Source organism: Psammomys obesus, unplaced genomic scaffold, assembly GCF_907164565.1.
Source record: "Psammomys obesus unplaced genomic scaffold, mPsaObe1.curated_primary_1811, whole genome shotgun sequence".
Lineage (NCBI taxonomy): Eukaryota > Metazoa > Chordata > Mammalia > Rodentia > Muridae > Psammomys > Psammomys obesus.
Window position 1 is genome coordinate 6,515,940 of NW_026591450.1, and position 23,167 is coordinate 6,539,106.

At 44.2% G+C, this 23,167-nt stretch overlaps 2 protein-coding genes across 2 annotated transcripts in view; one reads left to right on the top strand and one right to left on the bottom strand.

Moving 5' to 3' along the window:
- Positions 1-11,860, top strand: part of Enosf1 (enolase superfamily member 1) — a 42,609-nt gene extending 30,749 nt beyond the window's left edge. Inside the window, exons 11-16 of the mRNA XM_055610123.1 lie at positions 811-945; positions 6,463-6,504; positions 7,368-7,497; positions 7,768-7,867; positions 10,686-10,767; positions 11,747-11,860. Coding sequence (XP_055466098.1) covers positions 811-945; positions 6,463-6,504; positions 7,368-7,497; positions 7,768-7,867; positions 10,686-10,767; positions 11,747-11,860 — 603 coding nt within the window. The remainder of the gene's footprint in view (positions 1-810; positions 946-6,462; positions 6,505-7,367; positions 7,498-7,767; positions 7,868-10,685; positions 10,768-11,746) is intronic.
- A 2,082-nt stretch (positions 11,861-13,942) lies between these two features.
- Positions 13,943-21,594, bottom strand: Tyms (thymidylate synthetase). The gene is made up of 7 exons (XM_055610126.1): positions 21,402-21,594; positions 19,799-19,872; positions 18,016-18,190; positions 17,172-17,273; positions 16,392-16,567; positions 15,351-15,422; positions 13,943-14,329 (listed from the first exon to the last, which is right to left on the bottom strand). The coding sequence occupies exons 1-7, from the start codon at positions 21,592-21,594 to the stop codon at positions 14,192-14,194; spliced, it is 930 nt and encodes a 309-aa protein (XP_055466101.1). The 3' UTR covers positions 13,943-14,191.
- Positions 21,595-23,167: the final 1,573 nt, after the last annotated feature.

Consider the following 23,167-nt stretch of genomic DNA (forward strand, 5'->3'; position numbering starts at 1 on the left):
AAAAAACCTAGTGGAACAGGTGCTTCATTAGCGATTGTTTATTAATATGTCAGATACCTGGTGGGAACTAGTCAATAAAAGACTATTGAACAAACTCAGTGTTGACTGTGCATCTGCTTGAAAAGATGACAAAAGGGGAACCAATGAGATGGCTCAGCAGTTAAGGTCACCTGCTGTCCAGTGTGAGAACCTGAGTTCAGTCTCCAGGGTCAACACAGAAGGAAAGATCTGATCCCTGCAAGTTACCCTCTAATTGCCACACATATACGAGAGGGCACACACACACCACATGAGTAAAATAAGGATCTAGAAAGATGGTTCGGGGATTAAGAGCATTTTTTCTGCTCTTGCAGAGGATCCAGATTCTCTTCCTAGCACCCGCATGGCAGCTTACACCAGCTGTAACCAGTTCCGGTGGATCTGATGCCCTCTTCTGGCCTCTGCTGGCACCAGACGTTCACATGGCACACATTATGGTGAAACACTCACACACTTACAATAAAAATAAATCGCTTAGTGGATCCAATTGAAAGGTCAATAAGTACATCTCATAACCCAGCTCAGAGTACTTGCAGACATCACAAGAGTCGTGTGAACAGCTCACATCACCTCCCTCATATATGGCTCGATCTGAAGCCAGATTTCCAATCCCAATGTCTGCACTTTGAGTTCTTTTTTTGAAGACTTGGGGTTAGACTCTAGAAGAAGAAATGCCAGAGGAGTCTTCCTAAGCAGTAGGTTGCATTAAATGATAGCATCCTTTCTCTGGAGCCATGGCCCTACAGAGAAATGAGAAGTCTGTCCTTGCAGATGATGGATGCCAACCAGTGTTGGGATGTGCCTGAGGCAGTGGAGTGGATGTCAAAACTGGCCAAGTTCAAGCCATTGTGGATTGAGGAACCCACATCTCCTGATGACATTCTGGGCCATGCAGCTATTTCTAAGGTAATAAAGCTGCTGCTTCTGCTATCTCAGTCATTTTGTTATTTTGTTCAGTGTTCTTGAGGGGTCGTGACAGATCCTAAAATTCTCATGACACAGTCACTCATACAAAAGACCATGTTCGCAACAAAAATGAAACAATCTTCCTTGCAAATGAGGAGCTATGTTTGCAGTAATCACAGGCCGCCTTCTGGGCCACAAGGGAAGTGTTCTCCTATCTTGAGTGAAAATAGCTTCAGGACCATTTAGTTCATTATGGTTTACCTCTCTTTGAGTGTTGCCTTCTAAGGCTGGTGAAAGCTGTATCAAATATATCTTCAATCATGCTTATAGTGGTCTTATCAAACTGCTAGTGTGTCCTCAAAATTATTTACCCAGAGTGCTACCAGGGTACATGTGGATGAGGGAAGTCAAATTGCCTCACTCCCAACAGCTTAGCCTATTTAAAGGAAATATAAAGATTCAAAGAGAGATGTGTACAATAAAGGTTTATCATTAACATTAGTGGATATTTCATAGTATTCTAAAATGTTTAACTTCTGTCCCAGAGCTCCAGGGACAAGCGGATCTCTCTAATCTGCCTTAATATTTGGTAGAGTAGGTAGAATGAACATATTTTCTGCTTATGATCTTTCTACGTACAGTACATTTATGAAGATCCTATCAAGCTGGGGAGTGCCTGTACTTTATTTTCTTGGAGTTAAACAAAAATTAAAGATTCCTCCAGAGGGCTCAAAGATCAAGCCTTCAAACAAGAGATTGCCTGACTTTTTTCTAAGAGCCCCTGAAACAAATTCACAGTAATTGGTGTCATCTGCATTGCCTTAAGAAGGGTTCAGATAGATCTTAGAAACTATGTCAGGGTAGGTGGCGACTATTGCTCAGGTACCTAGCACTGATCTTCAGAACTGGAGGACCAGTTGGCTCATCTGTAAACTAAACTTCCATCCTCAGAACTAAGCATGCTCTGTAAGAGACTGTATTCAACCAGAGGCTGTAGGATGAATGGAGAATTGGGGTAAGACTAGTTACGAAATTTGAATCATCACACCACAAAGAGCCATCACGGCCATCTCAAAGCTCTGGCACCAAGGCCTGGAGCCTTAAGCCTATCTCCCCCTCTGGGCACAGGTTTGGGCAGAATATGCCTATTCTCTCTCTCTCTTTCTCTCTCTCCTTGCCTGCACATTGTATTATTGGATTACTGTATTAATTTGGCTTCTAGCCTACTCTTGACCTTTAAGAAACATTTTCTCTCTGATATGAGTTTGTGTCTTAGTTACTTTTCTATTGCTGTGTTAAAACACCATGACAAAGGCAGCTTATAGGAGGAAGGGTTTATTTGGGCTTATGGTTCAAGAGGGTTGAAAAGATCATCATGGCAGGAAATCGTGGCAGCAAGCAGCTGACATGGCAGAAGCTGGAGGCTCACATCTCACCTATGAAAGGCATGTGTCCGTAGGGACACATTTCCTCCAGCAAGGCCACACCCCCTAAGCCTACCCAAACAATGCTACCAACTGGGACCACGTAGTCCAGGATCTGAACTTAGGAGGGACACTGAAACCACCACACTTCGATGGCTGTATTTTCTCCTTTTGTGGTTTTTATCTTTAAAATGTACCCGTGAGCGAGAGGGAAGGCTCTGCAGGAGATGGCTGCTGCCAGATCTGAAAACCTGCCAGTTCAGTCACCAGGACCCACCGACCACCACGAGTTATTCTCTGTCCTCCATATATGCCCTGGGGGACCTGTGCCCGCACACATGCACATACAAACACACAATTAATTAATTAAAAAGTTGAGTTAATCTTTAAAATAATTTTAGAGAAGAAAAATGCTTAAAATAAAAAATAAAATGTAGCTGTTAGGAAGAAATCTCTCCTCCACGTCCCCCTCTTCTTTCGAGACATGGTCTCACTGTGTAGCCCTACCCGGCCTCCTTGTAAAACTCACAAAGGTCTGCCTGTCTCTGCCTCCTGAGTGCTGGGCTTAAAGGCATACATCACTATACCCACCCCTGGGAGGAATCTTGTTTTACATTCTGGGAGGAACCTTGATGCTCCTGCTCCTATTAGGTTGTGAGACTGGAAACTCAGGGCCATTCACCATTTCTCCTAAGTAAATTAACAGAGTCTGCTTAGACCAGGCACCTGCCAGAAGCCTGCGTATAGAGGATGCCCTCCTTTATTTAAAGAAAAATAAATAAATAAAGCACCTGAAGCCTCGCCCAAGAGGAAATACTGAGATACATAAAACAAAAGCAGCGGAGTGTTGGATCTGAATACTGAGTGCCTAGTGTGGTAGAAAGAAGCTCACTAAAGGGACAGTGGGGGTTGGCTAGGACAGTCAGAGATAGGGATGGCCTCACAAAGGACATGCCTCACAAAGTTAATGCTAAGGCATGCCACACTATAAGCCAGTTGAGAGACCTTTGGAGTGCCCACAGCCTTCTCTGTGTGTATACGCATGTGAAGGCCAGAAGCCAACCTTGACTGTCATTCCTCAAGCCGTCTATCTTTTTTATTTTGAGGCAGAGTCTCTTACCAGAACCCAGAATTTGCCAGTTAGATTGATTGGCTGACCAGTGGGCTCCAAGGATCTACCTGTTGCTGCTTCCCCAGTGCAGGATACAGACTCATATACATTCCTAAATACATAAATACAACCTGCTTAGGCATATGTTACTTACCTTTAACTTCTGGAGGGAATCAAGGGCAATAGCCATAGCCTATAATGTTTTGGGAGTCTCTTGGACAATCCAGACTAACAACTCAAGGTTTCTCATATGTGGTGTTTGATTTTATTTGATTTGATTTTTGTAGATAGTCTATGGTTCCTGGATGGAACATTGTCAGCCCAGGTGGGAAATTTTCATTTGAACAATGTATATATATGTCTGCAGAGGCTTCTGTGTATTTTATTTTAATTTTAGATACTAAGATGATTCCTTATGACTTTTCCAGATACCCTCACTGTTTACCCTCCTTCTGTGTTTATCTCCCTAATTAAAGTCCCCTTTCCTCATTTCCCCTTTTAAATAATTTGCACCTTTGATTCTCTTCTCTATTGCTCTTTTCCCCAACCCCACCATCCCCCTTTCCTTTCTTAGTTTTTGCAGTTATTCCAGGTTATATACTCACAACTGAAATTTTGGAGCTAGGAACCACAAATGAGATGGTATGACATTTTTTTCTTCTAGGTCTGGGTTACCTTATTCAATATGATCCTTTCTAATTCCATCTATTTACCTGCAAATTCAGTTTTTTTTTTTTTTTTTTTTTTTGCTACAGCTGTATAGTATTCCATAGTATGTATGTGTCTCATTTTTATTATCCATCAGTTGAAGGATATTTAGGTTGTTTCCATCTCCTAGCTATTGTGAATAAAGCAGCAATGAACATGGATAAGCAAGTGTCTATATAGTAGGATGTTGGGTCCTTTTGGGAACATGCTGACAAGTACTATAGCAGGGTCATATGGCAGCCTTATTTTTAGCTTTTTGACAGTTTTCCACTCTAGAACTCCATAGTTGTAGACTGGCTGGGCCAGTTTGCAATTCCACCAACAATGAATGAGAGTTCCCTCTTCCTCCACAGCCTCTCTAGCACTTGTCAGTTGTTTTTCTGAGCTTTGCCATTCTGACTGGGAAAAGATGAAATCTCACACATATCCCTAATTGCTAGAAACTGTGAACATTTGTAGCCATTTTTATTTGAGAGCTCTCCTGTTCAGAAATGAGTTCCTTGGGTCTTTGACTCTTTAGTTTTTGAGATTTTTTTAAGGGTTGTTTGTTTGTTTTGTTTGTTTTGCTTTGTTTTTTGAGAGAAGGTTTCTCTGTGTAGCCTTGGCTGTCCTGCAGGCCAGGCTGACCTCAAATTCACAGAGATCTGCTGCCTCTCCTTCCTTGAGTGCTGGGATTATAGTCATACACCACCCTGTGCAGCTGTTTTTTGAAGGTTTGTCTTTCTTTCTTTCTTTCTTTCTTTCCTTCTTTCTTTCTTTCTTTCTTTCTTTTTTTCTTTCTTTCTTTCTTTCTTTCTTTCTTTCTTTCTTTCTTTCTTTCTTTCCTTCCTTCCTTCCTTCCTTCCTTCCTTCCTTCCTTTCTTTCTTTCCTTCTTTCTCTCTTTCTTTCTTTCTTCCTTTCTTTCTTTCTATTCTGGATATTGATCCTCTGTCAGATGTGTAGCTGGCAAGGAGTCTCTCCTGTTCTGTGGATTTTCTCTTCACTGGATTGTTTCTTTAACTATGCAGAAGATTTTTAGTTGTAATACAAAGTGCCCCTTGTCAATTGTTGGTCTCAGTTCCTGGGCAAATGAGGTCCTATTCAGAAAGTCCTTTTTTGTACAGATATCCTGTAGGGTCCTGCTTGTTTTCTTCTAGCAGTTTTAATGTTTCAGGTTTTACATTTAGGCCTTTGGAGGTACTTTTTGTGTGAGATAAATATAACTTCATTCTTCTACTTGTGGACATTCAGTTTTCTGGCTTTTCTCTTTTTTATGTTTTTGACATCTATGTTGAGTATCAGGTGGTCATAGTCACAAGTTTTTATGTTCAGGTCTTCACATTTGTACCCTTTTGTCTGTTTGCCTGTTTCTGTGCCAGAACAATATTCTTTCTGTTATTATGGCTCCGTAACATATTTTGAGGTATGGAATGGGACTTCCTCCAGCACTGTTCTTTTTTACTTAAGACTGTTTTGGTTACCTGGGGTCTTTTGTGATTCCATATGACTTTTAGAATAGTTTTTTTTTTTTTTCTGTAAAGAATGAGATGGGAGTTTCAATTGGGATTGAATCTCTTAGTTTAGAGACAGGGTCTCACTTTGTAGCCAGACTAATCTCAAACTTTTGATCCTCCTACTTTAGTCTTCATAGTACTGGGCTTACAGTTGTGTACCAGTATGCCTGGCTTATTAGGGTTCTTTTTGCTGTTGATACATTTATTTATTCATTAAAGTATGTGTGTGTGTGTGTGTGTGTGTGTGTGTGTGTGTGTGTGTGTGCAGAAGTCAGAGAAGAATTACTTTACTAAATGACAGAGGGGTTCACCAGGTAAGTAGTGTTCTTAGCCTTATCTGTAAAGTCAGGCTGTCCACAGAGCTGGGTGAGGGGACTTTGGAATTAACAGAAACATCACATCACAGGGTTATTAGGGGTACAATAAGAAAATAAATGTAGCAGTGGCCTACAGCAGGTAGAGGCCACAGGAATGTCCTCTCTGTTTGGAACGTTGTTCAGGCCCGGGAACATGGAGAAACATAGTGATGCAAAAGGAAGTCTCAAGAGCCACATCCAGGAATAGAGCAGTGGCAGTCTGTGAGCAGCCCTGGCTTCTTCCCCCGCTGTGGATACACAACTCTCCCCCACACACATGTTCCTGTGGACATCCTTCTGCCAGGCTCTCAACTGCACACGACTCAACAGCAGGGGTGTTTCCTTGAGCTCTAAAAATATTTTTAAACATTCGGAGTTGCAGTTCAAACATTGGAAAATAACACCAGGCTGCCTTCTTTTGCAGGCCCTGGCCCCATTAGGAATTGGCGTTGCCACAGGAGAACAGGTGAGTGATATGCCCTTGGTATCACCTCACTGACCACTGACAGAAAACATAGTCATGTTGTATATTAAGTTGGGAAATTTTTATTATCTTAAAAATTGGTGGTTTATTAGAGTCCAGAGCTTTGTGGCTTTTTCCATAATTTGTGGGACTCAGGTTACTGGGTTTTTTGTTTTTTTTCTGCTTGTTTTTGTTTTTCTCTAAGCAATTACTCAGAATTAACAAGACAACAACTTAATACTGTCAGGGCATACAGTGTCTTCAGGAAAGCCAACTTCCAACAGAGTGAGAGTGATGTCACTCTCTCCTTGTGCTTATAAATTAAGGACTAGTGCCTGCCTCCACCTGCTGCAGTTAGCCCAAAGGCAGAGCAGAGGATTTTCAGCCTTCCAGCAAAATGCACAATACCACCCTGCCACTGTTCCGTGTTGTCACGGTGCCATCTGCTTTTAGATGTCACTGTGTGTCCTAATGTTCCACCCCACTTCTCCCTCGCCAGGTGATAAAACAGTAACCCTGTTACAAATGGAGAGCCAGTGTGATTTGTACTTGACGCACAGTTACATCTCAGATTTGTTTCTTTTCACTGTCAGGGTCACCTAAGGCCAAGTGAGAAGAGAAAGGAAGGGAAAGGAAGGAAGGAAGGAAGGAAGGAAGGAAGGAAGGAAGGAAGGAAGGAAGGAAGGAAGGAAGGAAGGAAGGAAAAAAGAAAGAGAAAGAAAAGAAAAATATTGTCCAGGCTTCTTGAAATCTAGTACTGGGTAACAGCAGTTGTGGAATCAAGGTAATGCCAAACTTAGGCATCACGCAAACCAAGCCCAGTCCTTCTGTTGGTGTTATGTTGAAATGTTTAATTCTATTTCCAGTGCCACAATCGAGTGATATTTAAGCAACTCCTACAGGCGAACGCCTTGCAGTTTCTCCAGATTGACAGCTGTAGACTGGGGAGTGTCAATGAAAACCTCTCAGTATTGCTGATGGCCAAAAAGTTTGGAAGTAAGAGTGATGAGAAGGCTGTGGGCCAAACCTCCACTCTGCTTAGGCTGGCCTTTGCAACTCCTGGGTCTGTTATTGGCCTTTTTTCTAAATCTTATTTATCCCTAATCAGGGAGTGTTAGCTGATTTCCATCTTGGAGTTTCACCTCTGAAGATTAAAAAATTACCGAATCACCTGTAGACACTAACAAAAACCTGTGGGGTCTCTCTCCCTCTTCCTCTCCCTGCATTATTTTGTGCCTTAAATTGAAATACCTACCTTCCTTCTAGTCCCTGTTTGCCCCCATGCCGGTGGAGTTGGACTCTGTGAACTGGTACAGCACCTGATTATATTTGACTATATATCAGTCTCTGCCAGCCTTCAAAACAGGTAAGTAACAAGGCATTAACCCCTCTCTCATTGCAGTAATATCCCTTGACCCAGGACACCTCTTTGAAAATTCTTTCAGGGCCAGAGAAATTCAGAACCCCTTGTACTTTTGTAAGTACATAGAACAGACTTAACATACCAGTTCCAAACTAAATAAACATGATACTGTTCACTTTTTTCTGTTTCCTCTCTTTAATTTTATGTATATGGGTGCTTTGCCTGCGTGTATGTCTCTGCACATGTATTCACGGCCTGAAGAAGTCAGAAGAAGGTGCTGTATTCCGTGGACCTATTATAGATAGTTGTGAGCTGCCTTGTGAGTGCTGGGAATCAACCTGGGCCCTCTAGAAGAGCAGCTAGTGCTCTTAACAGCTGAACCACATCTCTAGCCCCAACAGGATTTTAAACTGGGCAGTCTCCTTCCAGTCATTTACACGTATATGGATTTGCTTATTATACTTTGTCTGCTGAAGCTGAACATCACACACACATACACCCACACACACCAAAAAACTTCACTAAGATTAAATCTTGAGAACCTACATGGGTAAGGCAAACATCAAATTCAGGACTATGAGAAAGAGATGGATGCGCCAGGGTACATGGGGGCAGGGGTGTGGAGGAGTCCGTTTAGAATTCTAATGGTCTCTTTGTTCTGCTGGCTAGTGACTAAACAGCATTTTCTTTTAAATCTGCCTAAACTAGTTTGTGTTCTAAAGAACGTTCAGTCGAAGGGGAGGAAACTGGGACCTCCTCACCCTAGAGCCACCCACAGACTTAATCTCACAGGAATCTGAAGAAGTCTAGATCCGTTGAAAAGTCTCCCTGCTGAGTTGTTTTACATTCCCTTTCTCATTTCGGTTCTTGCCTTCGTGAGAGTCCTGCAGGCCCCAGCGGGTGAGTCACCTGAGTGCCTCAGTGCAGCATCCCCGGTGTGAGGCCGCCCTAGTGCTGGTGCTTTATACAGGCTTTGCAACTCAGAAATGCCTGTATGAAACTGCCCCCGCACACCAGCGCCACATGCTGACATCCTAACCCTCTGCTTTGTCATTCCTTATGCTGTTGTTGGTGGTGGTTTTTTTTTTTTTTTGAGACCCGACTGTTTCCCCATGTAGCTGGATCTTTATCTGCACCCTGTTCCTTACACAGGGACGCAGGAGCCATTAGCTTCTCTTGCTAGTTTATTTGCGCATTCCTGGTTGTTGTGTGACATTGTTCCTGGGGAGACATGAACAGACTTCTACTTACTCTATTCAGGTAACTGATGACAGATTCAAGTACAGAACCCACCAAAGTTCCAACTTGGTGAACCAATGAGTTTTATTGGGGTTACTTATAGGAATATGATCAAGGGGCTGCTTACAGGAGCAGAAGTGACTCAAAGACAGCTGCCTCACCAAAGGCCACCTAGCATGAGAGACAGCTCACCAAGCTGGGACTTGGAATACACCACACAGCCTGCAGGGGGCACCACAAATTGAAGCGCGTCCCCTCCAGACGACTAAGTAGGCCTGAGCCTCTTCCAGGGAGCTCACCTGGTCTTGTTTCTTGTAGGCAGTTCAGTTGGGGCTTATGGCTTCTTCTAGGCAGCTGGGTTTGCCTGAGAGTGACTCTCAGCAGTTTTTACTGTTTACTCTGGGAAAGAAGGGCTCAGCGAATGTGGACAGTTTCAGGGGCTTCCAGAAGCTGTTTTGAGTTGTTTACTTCACTCTTCCTGAGCATATCCATAGTTATTTTTCCTCTTGTTGGTCCACGTCCCTAAAACATTCAGTCTTAGGAAATTTCACTCCAAAACAGGAGGTTTTACTACACAACCCTAGTACAGGCTGGTACGTACTCTTATCATGTGTCATCATGTTAGCAGGTGACTAAGGAAATAGGTTAGGTTACCAAGCTCTTGGGCATGGTACTGGCCCACAAGCCTGAACAGTGTCATGTACAATTCGAAGAGATTGACCCAATTCCAAGCCTGTGTTTTTCATTTAATCATCTGCACAGATGGAAGTTTAATCTAGTTAACCAACATTTGGCATTAGGCACCACAATAATCCCAAGCGTCTGGAATTTGAATCCATGTGGGCTTACTACAAAACTTTCAGGGTGGGGTTGGGAATTTAGCTCAGTGGTAGAGCGCTTGCCTAGCAAGGCCCTGGGTTCGGTCCTCAGCTCTGGGGAGAAAAAAAAAAAAAAAAGAAAAAAGAAAAAATAACAAAAAGACCAAAAAAAAAAAAAAAAAAAAAAGGTAACTAAAAAAAAAAAAAAAACTTTCAGGGTAACATCACAGTATGTCTCAGTTCCTACATCTGTCCTGGAGATGGAAGCACCTCACAGACTGACTTTACACAGAAACATGCAGTAATAGCTAAGCCTTGGGGATTAAACCTTGAGGCTTATCCAAGCCAAGCTCTTAACACTGAGCTGCAACCTCATATCCCGTTGCAAAAAGGTTGTGTGTTTGTGTGTGTGTCGTGTTGAGTGCAGGCACATTGATTGTGGAGGAGACGACCTCAGGTGCTGACCACCTCCCTACCTTGTCGAGTCAAGGTCTCCTTGTTGCTTACCACTATATACATCAACTATCTCGCTCATCTGAGCCTCCAGGGGTCTTCTGTTTCCACCTCCCCTCTCACTGTACATGCCCCACCACACACAGCTTTACTCGGGCACCTGAGATCAAAGCCGGGTCCTCCTATTTGTAAGGCAAATGCTTTACCCACGGAGCCATCTCCTCGGCACACCATTTAAGGGTACCTTTTCTGCTTTCGTAGTTGCTATCTCACGGGTTAGCTAATGAAACACTAATGTTCCAATTTCCTAGGATGTGTGAATATGTGGACCACCTGCACGAACATTTCAAGTACCCTGTGGAAATCAAACATGCTTCATATCTGCCTCCCAAGGTAAGCTGAGGCCTAGGACATGCTGCAGACATGCTGTCAGAATCCGGGGACCACAAAGCTTTGACTCAGGAATTGATTTTTGGAAAGGAGATCAGATCCTTAAGTTCTAAAGGTCAGCGTGCAGCTACTTTTAAGTCAACTTGACACAAACTAGAGTCATTTTAGAAGAGGGAATTTTAACCGAGAAAACGTCAAGACTATTGGCCTGTGGGCACAACTGTGATGCATTTTGACGTTGATATGGGTGGGCGCAGCATACTGGGGACAGGGCCACCCCTAGACAGGTAGAGTTTTAGATGATATGAGAACAAGGTAGTAAGGAGCATTCCTCAGGGGCCTCTGCTTCAGTTCCTGCCCTCCTGCGTTCCTGTCCTGACTTCCCTTGGTGATGGAATGTGACCTGAGGGATGTAAGCTGAAATAACTTCCTCCCCCAGGGGGTTTTTAGTCAAATGTATCACGGCACTAGTCCTAAGACACAGAGCTACAATCATATTTTCACCGTTGCTAAGCCCTTAAAACACACATTCCTCCTTCCCGAAAGCCAGCAGCATCTGCCCATTAGTAACCTGGGCTATTTATCCTGATTTTATCCAGATTATGGCTCATTTTCACCAACAGATATTAAGCTACCAAAGTTTTAGTTTCACTAACAACCTAGGTAAGTAGCCAATAAAATATGACCCTCTCTTCTTTCAAACAACAAAACTTACATTGTAAAGCTTTACTTTTAATTACATGTATGTGTGTGGGCTAGCGCCAAAGGAGGAAAACCCTAGAACTAGAATTGAACGTTGACTGACATTGGTGCTGGAACTCACACTGGTATTCAACAGGCACTCTCAACTTCTGAGCTACCTCTCCAGCTCCCAAACTTAATTTCTTAACTACTGAATTACCTCTAGATTAGATTTAGAAGCATTTCTAAATGTAGCAGAAGAAACCAGTGTTAACATGTACCAACCTACGGTCTTTGCTAGGATGCAGGCTACTCAACAGAAATGAAGGAGGAATCTGTAAAGAAACACCAATACCCGAATGGAGAAGTCTGGAAGAAACTCCTTATTGCTCAAGATTTGTGTGTTCGGCCCTAACACTTTTATTTTTCCTGAAGTGGAAATGCTTAAAATTCTGGAGTTTCACAAAAGTAGAAGAAAAATCAAGTCTAGCTGTAAGTCACATTCCCCTCAGGAATCAGCTGTCATCATGGTTGATGGTCAAACAAGTCAACATTCTACTTTAAAAATCTCTGTCAAGTGCTATACTTGGAAAAATATGCAACATGTTTCACAATTTGTTATTATAATTCCTTATTCTAACACTTGCCATAGTTCAGAATAAAACTGGTTCTGCAGCACTGTGAGGGATCTGGTAAAGCTACAAAAACGATTCACTAATTTGTCCTGAAATGGTTTAGCATCCCTTCTGCTATCAGTCTAAGCATTTTAGAGTCTTTTAACACTGCACTGAAATTAATGGGGACAAATGTTATTTCTTCACACCTTCAGAACTCTTGCAAAACTGTCTTAGCCAGGCATGGGAGCTCCCAGGTACAACCCCAGCATTCAGGAAGCAGAAGCTAGTTTTACTGTAAGTTTGAGGCTAAAGGTACCTACTGAGCTCTAGGCCAGCTAGGGCTAAAGTGTGAGCCATGTCCCCTATACTAGCCACCAACAACCAAAACCTTAAAACATGATTTAAAACTATCTTGTGATGGTTAACATTAATGTTTTTAATTACTGTGCTTAATATATTATGTAGATATAATTATATTTAAAATTTCTAGCATGTAAACTTCCAGCTTATACAGGATGAACCCTGTACAAGTTTTTTGTTGTTTTGCTTTACCAGATGTTGAAAACTATTCTTAAATTGACTGATCTTATAAAATTTAGCAAGGCAACAGGTCATGCGACTGCAGTTTCTGCTTTTGTAATCAAACTTGCTTACTCTGCTCAAAAAGATGACTAGGACAACAGGAAGACATACATGTAAAAAATTAGACCCTGCATGCACGTCCATGTACTCTTGTGGGTTTTGCCTTTCTAAGCGCTGGGCTAATATTAGTTAGTGCACGTTGGGAGGACTCTCAGGTACAGACTTGGCCCCAGTCATTCCAGGAGCCAGAAAGAAAAAGCACCTTTTTAAAATTTATTCACGGTCATAGTCTTAGTTTTATTGCTGTGAAGAGACACCATGACCACAGCAACTCTTCAAAAGGAAACATCTGGGGCTGGCTTACAGTTCAGAGGTTTAGTCCGTTATTGTCATGGTGGGAGGCCCAGTACCATGCAGGCAGGCGAGGTGCTGGAAAAGGGGTTGGGAGTTCTACATCCTGAACCGAAGGCAGCAGGAAGAGACCGTGAGCCACTAAGCTGGCTTAAGCTTCTGGAACCTCAAAGCCCACCCCCAGTGACACACTTCCTTCAACAAAGCCACATCTACTCCAAGGCCACACCTAATAGTGTCACTCCCTATGGTCTATGGGGGTTATTTTTATTCAATCATCACAGTAATGATGCATCTCTAAATGACTCAGACCCATAACAATCTTAATGGTCATTACATCTCTATAAAATGTTACTCTACTGAAATAAATTGTGGAAAAGGAAAAGGCTTAGTCTTTCTTTCTAAATACAATTAACTTTAGGTTGAGGCTACATACTGAATTCCAGGTCAGCTTGGTACAAAGCAAGACCCTGCCAAAAAAAAAAGGGGGGTTGGGGGGAGGCTGGGGATGGCTAACTTTGTAGAGTTCTTGCCTAGCATACAAGAAATCCTGAATTTGATTTCCAGTACAATATAAATTGGATATGGTTGTACAAGCCTACAATCCCTTCAGCAATGAGGTAGAATCGGGAGGGTGAGGAATAAAGTCATCCGCAGCTACAGAGTGTGTTCCAAGGCCAACCTGGGATATTGATGAGACCCTATCTCAACAAGTTAATAAAGGCTTAAGGTTTTCAGGTTAATGTATTTTAGGCAGAGACTGAGCCCGTCACTAAGCCTGACCAAACTCCCTCAAATTGTACTCTGACCTATATGCCCACACAAATAATTTAAGAAACAGACAAATGCAAAACAATTCTTTATTAAGGCAGCATATAAAATGTACATAAGTGAACATTGTAATGTATTTCAAGTTTACAGGAATAATATGATCTGAATTTCACCAGCCTTCTTCATATACAAGAAGTTTTATTTTTTTTTTATTTTTTTTTTTTTTGCTGAGTATATAATTTCAGCTTTTTTATGTACCTTCAGTGGATACTAAAGGAAAGGCAGTTCTAAATGCCAGTGACACTTTTATAGACGTTGATAGTAACAGAGAGATCACTGTCAATTTTGACCTAGTTTACTTTCCTTTAGAGAAAAACTATTTTACCCTAAAAACTGGTGATAGTCACAGCATCACTGAAAGTGCTCTAAACAGCCATTTCCATTTTAATCGTTGGGTGTGGATTATACCCTTCAATCTGAAAGTCTTCAACTTTGAAATCATCAATTCTCTCAACTTTTCGGAGGATTCTGAGCTTTGGGAAAGGTCTTGGTTCTCGCTGAAGCTAAAGACAAAATAATGGCATTATTTGACATTCGTTCCTGTGTCTCCTCATTAAGCCAACATAACATTTTATCACAAAGTACTACTTTATAGGAGTGCAGTATTGTACTGTCTTTTCTTTCTGCAACATTGGGGATCACACCTATTGCCTCATGAGAGCTACATAAGAAATCCACAATCCAGCTACAGCTGAGCTTTTTTTTTTTTTTAACTTTTTATTCTGAGACACAGTCTTTGGCAGACTCTGTCTCAGTGCTTATGTTGAACCCTCTCTGTGGCCCAGGCAAGCCTTGAACTTGAAATGCTCCTGCTTCAGCCTCTTTTTTTGTTTTGTTTTTTTCGAGACAGGGTTTCTCTGTGCAGCTTTGGCTATCTTGGACTTGCTGTGTAGACCAGGCTGGCCTCAAACTTACAGAGATCCGCCTAACTCTGCCTCCCTGAGTGCTGGGATTACAGGTGTGGTCCCGTGCCCTGACCCCATCACCTGTTTCAGCCTAAGTGACTGTGATTAGAGGCTGAAGCTGCCAGCTAACTCCTAATAAATATATTAAACACAGGAACACAGTTGTTTGCTCTTCTGAGTCTAATTTTTTCCTTAAAGCTCATGAAGCATGGACACTCATATTCTTGCTGCCATTTCATTTGTTGGCTGCTGTATTATAGGGATTTGAACAGACAGGCTTTTTAAAGTTCAGGCCCAACTACTGTACTTAAGCATAAAACTAAAGTCAAACACTTCATATTTTAACTCTTCAAGTAAAAATGAGTTTACATGCCTGGGTTTTCTCTCTGATACTCATGCTTAATGCCTTACCATTTTCAGTGCTTGTGGTTGCTAAGGCTGATTATGGCCTCATCCCTGCTTACCTTCCTTATTAAAAGCCCTGCAGTTGGAACACTTCAATATAAGACAGCATGAACCAACCAGAGTGCCCGTGATACAAAGGGGGCCCTGTCATCCAATCTTTTGTCAAGAGAAGGCACCAAGCTCAAAAAAGAGATTTAACAGGTCTATTTCTTACCTGAATTTTCAGTGGCTCGATATGATTCAGGTAAATATGCGCATCTCCCAAAGTATGGACAAAATCACCTGGCTAAAAACGTCTCACGGGAGAGAACACAACAGTTAATAGTTTAATTATTTAAAAAACACATCATCTGAAAAGCAGATTAGCAGCAGGTGAGACGGCTCAGTGGGTGAAGGCACTTGGCCCAAGCCTGACAACCTGAGCTTGATCCCCGGGATCCACATGGAGGAAGAGAACTGACTCATGCCAACTGCCCTCTGATCTCTTCACACAGGCTGTGAATATGCGGCCCCCCCCCCCCACACACACACAACAAAACACTATACAGGGTATGCAGATACTTCAGAGCTTCCCCCAAAAGCCATCTTATCAGTGTGGTCTTAAAGTTGTGCGTGATGGCTGCTACATGAAATCCCAACACGTGGAAGGCTGAGATGTTTACCACTCTAGTTGGCATCATGAACCTGGGAAGGCAGGGCCTGAAAAATGAGGTGGACTGAAGTCTCAGGCCATAGCCATCTTTACTCAGGGCACCATACAGTTTATACTGAGGGTTAAAAGGAGTCACATGAGTAAAGTGTGTAATCCGGAAGAAAACCTGTTTTTTCCATAGAGGTAAACTCACGCCTATCTGCTACACCTGGGAGAAGCACGCAAACATTCCAAGAACAAGTCTGTTTTGAAGGAGCAAGTCACAAGACTCTTCTTGGAGCTTTCTCCCAAGCACTCAGAATTCTCACGACTTCATTCTCGGACTGCTTTCTGACACTGAGACAGTAGGTTCAAGGCTAGTCTAGGCTAGAGAATAAGCCCCTGTCTCTAAAAACAACCCCCACACATAAGCAACCTATATGAATGTTAGTTTCCACAGGAAACAAGGGGCCAAAAACCTCCCAAGGAGGGTTACAAGGTGAGTCAGTTCATGTCTTAACATAAAAATGTAATACTAATTAGACCGACTTCCCTGCTATAAGTTCAGTACATTACATTAGTACATTACATTAGCTATAACTGTGCCTTCTGAAAGCAGCTCACCCGCAGGCCCGTGATGTGTGCAATCATGTAGGTGAGCAGGGCGTAGCTGGCGATGTTGAAGGGCACGCCTAGACCCATATCACCTGACCTCTGGTAAAGCTGGCAAGACAGCTCTCCATTCACCACATAGAACTGACAGAGGGCATGGCAAGGAGGCAGTGCCATCAGGGGAAGATCTGAGGAGTCAATGGGGAAACAAGGAGGGGTGTTAGAGAGCATAGCTATGAGGTAATAGAAGACTGTTCGTTAGCATAAGATATCTGTAAGCATACATTTATGCTGGAGCAATGCTCTTCCATCTGAGCTGAAATGAAGGATCTGGGCTGCTGCTGACGGCACCAAATAAAACGGCAACTACTTCATTTGCAAAAGCCATAGGAAACGGTCATCTGAGGCACATTTTTCTGTTACTAAGCCTCTATTATAAATACAAATGTCCTTTTCTGGACACTCACTACACTCTGGTAGAGTTTAATTTTATAAACCAGTTTAGTTAAGCGTTAACACTTGAAACATCATCTGCTCCAAATTAAAGTTAAACCTACAGGTGTATTTTTATGAGCAATTTAATGCTCCTTTAATATAAATGCATAAATGGAATCACATGGGTCAAACCCCAAAATACAAAGGTGAAAAAAACAGAACAAATGTGAGTTGGTCAAGGGCACACAATCAACCACATGACTAGAGGCAGTTCCAGTGCCCTCCAGTGCCACAGGCCATCTTGCTTCCCTTTGGCTAACCAGTTCATCCAAAGGAAGACGACGGGACGCTGTCTACCTTTTGGGTTCCAGGCACACATGATGATTCTTCTGTCGTCAGGATTGGTTTTGATGGTGTCAATCACTTTTTGCAGCTGGTCTACTCCTTGACCCGAGTAATCTGTAGAATTGTCAGGAGGGCACACACACAAAACCACATCAGTCGCAGCATTCATCCTGTACCCCTCCCTGGCCCATGACACCCGGCACATTCTGGGTATCTCTTAGATATTGGTCCTTGGGGTCAAGGTCCTTTCTGAACCCATGCCTGCCTTAAGGAGCTACAACAAAATCTAAGTTCTTTTCTACCCAAGTCTTTAAAATATTTAGTCTGTACAATGTCACTTCTCCATTTAATACTGCTCCTGTTGATAACTGCTGTTTGGAAATGTGTTGCCCAAGGGCTCATGGGTTGAAATGTTAATTCTCATTTTGGGGTAGAAATTTACTCCGGTTTTGTAGCCCTTTAAGTGATTAGGATTAGAACTTCATTAGGGGAATGCAGGCAGACACACTGCCTACCAGTTTGCTATTGCCTCGGCCCTGCAAGGGAAATGGTCATCATAGGCAACTCCTGCACCTTTTCCCAGGTGAACCTCCTTCTATCCTAACCCTCACAAACCAAGCCTGTCACTATTTGCCAACGGCACAGGTATAGAAAGCCCCAAGTATCTAATCATGTCCAATAAGTAAATGCTAGCCGAGAGCATTATTCAGCCCTCGTGAGATTTAGCTGTAATTTCTTCACCTACAATGGAGAACCCGGCACAGCTTCTCACAGTGTTGCAGACGCATCCCTATACTCTACAATGGATCTCTGAGGAAGACCACTCAGGAAACCTGAGGCATTGTTACCTCCTCACCTGCATCCATATCTTTGTAGTCTGCTCCAAAATGCCTCCACTGGAAACCATAAACTGGGCCCAGGTCCCCTTCCTGTCGGGCAGAGAATCCCAGGCTGTCCAAGAAGTCTCGAGACCCATTGGCATCCCAGATTCTCACTCCCTTGGAGGACAGTTCTTTAGCATTTGTGGATCCCTAGGAAAAAATCAGAGTAGAACAGGCTAAGAGGATTTTGAAGTTGGGAGTGGTGGCACACGTCTGTAATCCCAGCATGTTGGGAGAGAGAGGCAGGCAGATCTCTGAGTTCAAGGCCAGCCTGGTCTACAAAGTGAGTTCAGGGCAACTAAGGCTACACAGAGGGAAAAAAAAAGAGAGAGATTTTTGAGACTCTCATCTCCTACCCACGGTATACTGCCCATATGCAGATTATCTTTGAGCAGCTGGTCCTGGCCAGGTTTCTAAGGGCTTATAGAACGGTCTTAGCCCTTATGAGAAATGCCCTAAAGGTATTCTTTTCTAGTCCCTTCAACTTTCCAGCTGACAGGCCAACAAAAAACAACGTATCTTAACACTGAACGAAGACAAGACTGAAGTAAGACAAATCTCAATCCTTTCTAGCACGGGTAAGGAATCAAGGGTCCGGTAGGTCCAAGATTATGCAAGTCACACTACGTGCTCTATTTTTCACTTATTTTGTGTGTAAGCGTGGTGTGTGCACGGGTATCTGAGCCCACGGAAGCCGGAAAAGGATTCTGGCTGTTCTGCTCTATCACTTCCTACTTCCCCTTGAAACAGGTCTGACTAAACCTGAAGCTTGTTTGGGCTACACTAATGGCCAGCACGCACCAAAGATCCTCCTGTGTCTACCCTCCCATTATAGCACTGGGGTTAGACAGCTCGGATTTTTTAAGCTTTATTTTAATTTTATGCGTATCGTTGTTTTACATGCATGTGTCTGTACATCATGTGCATGCACTGCCCAAGGACAGAACAGGGAGTCGGATATCTTTGAATGAGACTTACAGATGCTCGCAAAAGAGCGACAAATGCTCTTAACCACAGAGCCATCTCTCTAGTCCCACACCCAGACTTTTTATGTGACTGCTGAGGCTGAATCAGCCCTCCTGCTTGCTCAATAAGTCCTCTTTTACCTACTGAGCCATCACCACAAGTACTCTAAAGAAGGGGTTGAACTTGTACTACGGCCCAGAACTCAGCTTGTCTCCTGGAGTACTCTCAACCAGCACTAGGCAGAACCTCATTTGTTCTGGACCAGGAAAGAGAGGAAAAACTTGGGGCTACTACCACCTGTCACAACACTCCAGTATAATCCAGGCACCTACCTGACTCCTTGGTTTCTGCTGATCCAGCAATCCGTTTATGCTGAACACCTACCACGTGGCTGGCTACACTCTACACCTAGGACTACAACAGCAAGTAGGAGAAATTGATGCTCTAACTTTGGGGAACTCACAGGACCCTTTTTTCCCCCCCATAAAGAGAAACAAGGAAGCGAGAAGGGAGAAGAATCCGCCTTGACTAGATCAAGACTGTCTGAGTGGGACTGGAAGGGAGACTCACACTCCATATGGAAGGAAAAGGTAATGAAAATGGCAAGGGCCAGAGGCCAGGGCAGAACTATCCCAGTATGTTCACATCAGTGAGGAGAGCAGGAAGGGTGGGAGAGAGAAAAACATCTAAAGCCAGAACCAGAAAACGAGTCAGAGAAGTGGGAGTGGCCAAAGAGCCACTTCTAGGACGATTATTGTGAGGACTGGCTCTTCCAATAGCAGCACCTCCTACCTTGATAAACCACAGCAGCTCCTCCAAAACACCCTTCCAGAACACTCGTTTGGTTGTGAGCAGAGGAAATTCATCTGAAAAACAGTTTGTCACCCAGTTAAAATGTGGTAAAATACAGTAAGCCTCCATCCAGCTTTCTCTGTGGAGAAACTGCCTGGAACACAAAATCCTGGAGTGGCTGCAGGAAACAGGAACTCCTGCTCCCCTACAGGACAAGTCGGCGACACCACAGTTCTACAGAGACTCAGGGGTCACCCACGGGCAAAGAGAAAAAGCTCCCACTCACTACTCAGACACTGTGAATGCTCTCATTGGGGCGCAATGACAACACCCAAAATGTGGCTTCGGACACAGCCTAAAGGCACCCATGCCCAGGTCTCCCATGCTCCCGGCAGAGAGGTGATATCGCTCTGGTAAAAACTGAAGAACAGTTTTCAAATATTTGGAAACAAACTGTCCTAGTACATAAAAACAGAATTGTTTACTAACTCAGAATGTCCGTCAGGGAGCTTTGTGACCTCCACTTCACAGGTACCTAAAGGAAATGCACAAGTTTGCACAGTTTAAGAGGCAAAGGGGCAGGGCAGGGCAGGTCAAAGCAACTGACAGGTAAGAAAAAAGGTCCAGGCTAGAGACGCCTGAGTAAATGTTTTGCAATGAGAACATTGCTTACATTGCTTCCATTTTTAACATCTCCACGGGAAAGCTGAATGAAGACCAGAGAGATTAAGGATAAAACACAGACAAGAAAACAAAACTTGTCCACGGTCTAAGCAGAAGTGGATTAAAAACTGGGTCTGTGGTTCATTGGAGTCCACTGTTCTCGGGTGCCCTTTAGGCTGGATTAATCTGCGCATCTGTGCAGTAGGAGCTGAAGTTTCAAGAACATGTCTGAGACTACGTGAACCCCCTAACAATGAATGGGTATATCTTCACTCAAGGCAACTCTCCACGCCAGTGTCTGGCTGCTCATCATTCATCCTAAGGGCCAACACCATTAACTCCCGCCCCCAGCCAACACTAGGAGGTCCCGTGCCCTTCCCAACCCCGAGCCCTCGATTCCAGCAACCCAAAGAGAGCGCTTCTTCCCCGGGGCCAGCCCGTGCGCCCACACTTCCTCTCGGTTCCTTTTTAAAAGCCCAGGCTGTTAGGGAAAACCCCAGTTTCCGCCTCGGGCCTGGGATCTCCCCTTTTTCCGCGCCTCGGTAGCGCCGCCCAAGTTATTTTCGCTCCAATTTTAAAAACTGTTGCAGAAAGGAAACGTTAACTAAGGGGAGGAAGAGGAGGAGCAAAGTCCGGACCTCAGGACAAGCTCCGGACCAGCCGGGACGACAAGTTTCTCCCACCCCCTCCCTCGGGCCTCAGGACAGGCGGTCAAAACAGGGGTTAAAAAAAAGAAAAAAGAAAAAGTGAAGGCGAGCCTTTAGGACCAGGTTCACCCGCAGAGCTGTCACCTAGCAGCCCTGGGGCGGGGACGATGAGCTTAGGACCCTGGGAGCCCGGCTCAGGACCAGCCGCGGCCGCCCGCCCCGCGCCTCCGCGCGCCCAGACCGCCGGGGTCCTCCCGCAGTCCATCCCGCCAGCGGGGACCAGCCACGCTCACCTCTCAGGCTGTACCGCGCCTGCATGCCGAACACCGAGAGCGTGCCAGTGCCGGTGCGGTCCTCCTTCTTGAACCCGCAGCGCAAAATGTGCTCCACCTGCCCCAGGTACTGCAGCTCCCCGTGCCGCGGTTCCAACGCGCCCCGCCGCAGCTCGCAGCCGGCGACCGGTAGCTCGCAGCCGGCGACCGACATAGCGGAGAAGTCGGCGGCGGCGTAGTTGGCGCCAAAGCAGGGACCTTCCGCGCGCTCTTTTCCCCGCACTTCCTGCTGGAAAGATACGGGCTACCTGGAACTGGCGGGTCCCGCGCCCACGTGGCTGAAGTTGTCGGAACAAACCCGCGCCCACTGTCTCTTGATTTACCCTATCTCGGCACTAAGAGCCTATACGGTCAAGGCGTCCCAGCTCTAAGGAAGCTGAGGTTAGAGGATCAGGAGTTTAAGGCAATCCTTCCCTCACAGCCAAGTTCAAGGCCATCCTCGGTACAGGAGACCTTGTCTCAAGAAGGGGTTTGGCTCAGACTAGAATACATTCAGAGCTTGCCTCTTGATGCAGTGAAGATTAGGATCTCGTTTTCCTAGCCCGGGAGGGGCTTGGTTCCTTGGGCGTGCAATTTAGAAACAAACCGCTTTGTTGCCCAATATCTAAAAAAGGACGGAGTGATTCCCGTTCTCATGACTATTTTCCCAGCCGTGCTGAAGGCTATCAGCTGGAACAAGTCGAAGGTGCACATTGTTAGATTTTTTTTTTCAAGCATTCTTTAAAGTGTGCATTTAGTGTGCGTGCCTTGTAAGCTTTTGCTTACATATCAGGGTATGGAGACAGCTCATCAGGCTTGGTGGCAAGCCCTTTACCATCGCTGTTACTCCGTTCAGCTTTTCAAATTTTAATGCCACATTTTAATCACTGGTGAGTAGAACTATTTGGTGAGTTTAAAAGGTACTAATACATGTGCGTAGTGTACCTGCAGCAGGAGATCTGTTACTTCATTTAGATGCCCAACAAACTTTCAATTTTGGTTATGTCTGGGGATACGAAGGATAGGATTTGGGCTCTATTGAAACATTCTAAACACTATCAATTCCCCCCACACTTGAACCCAAGACTTCCCACATGTTTCACGCCACCACTGAGCAATAAACCCAGACCAAGTCTATATTTTTTGAGTTTTTTGTTTTTTTTTTTTTCCCCTTGTATCTCACATTTGTCATTTTTGCTTATGGTATGAATTGGGTAAGAATCCCCCACCCCAAAGGCCCATGTGTTAAAAGGCTTGCTGGCCAGCCTGGGTTATTACTGGGAAGTGGTGTAACCTTCAGCAAGCGGGGTCTAGTGACCAGAAATAGCCATTCTTGACGGCAACACTGGGATCCTGGCTGCTTCCTGTTTCTCTTTGCTTCCAGCCACAAGGTAAACAGGGTCTAACTTCACAACTGGGAATCACAATAATGTGCCGTGCATGGTAGAGTAAGATGTTGTTCCCACGGACAAGAAGGCAACTAAAACAAGCAACTGTGTTCTGAAAACCAGCCAAAATAAACCTCCATGAGATGAGTGTCTCAGGTACCAACCATGTCACAGTGGGCGAAGCTAACACAGCGGCAGGATCTCCTGTGTTCCTGCTAAAGTTCAGCCTCAACGCTCAAAATGGAAATGTTTGTGTTGTTAGGCTGGAAAGATGGCTCAGCAGTTCACAGCCCTGGCTGCTCTTACAGAACCACCAGTGGAATCCAGGCAGAAAAGAGCACAGACTACTCAGTTGTATGT

Coding starts and splice junctions, on each gene's coding strand:
- Tyms (XM_055610126.1), bottom strand. CDS start 21,594: ATGTCGGTCGCCGGCTGCGAGCTACCGGTCGCCGGCTGCGAGCTGCGG. Junction 19,873..21,401: donor GGCGCGGTACAGCCTGAGAG/GTGAGCGTGGCT, acceptor ACTGTTTTTCAG/ATGAATTTCCTCTGCTCACA. Junction 17,274..18,015: donor CTACAAAGATATGGATGCAG/GTGAGGAGGTAA, acceptor ACAATTCTACAG/ATTACTCGGGTCAAGGAGTA.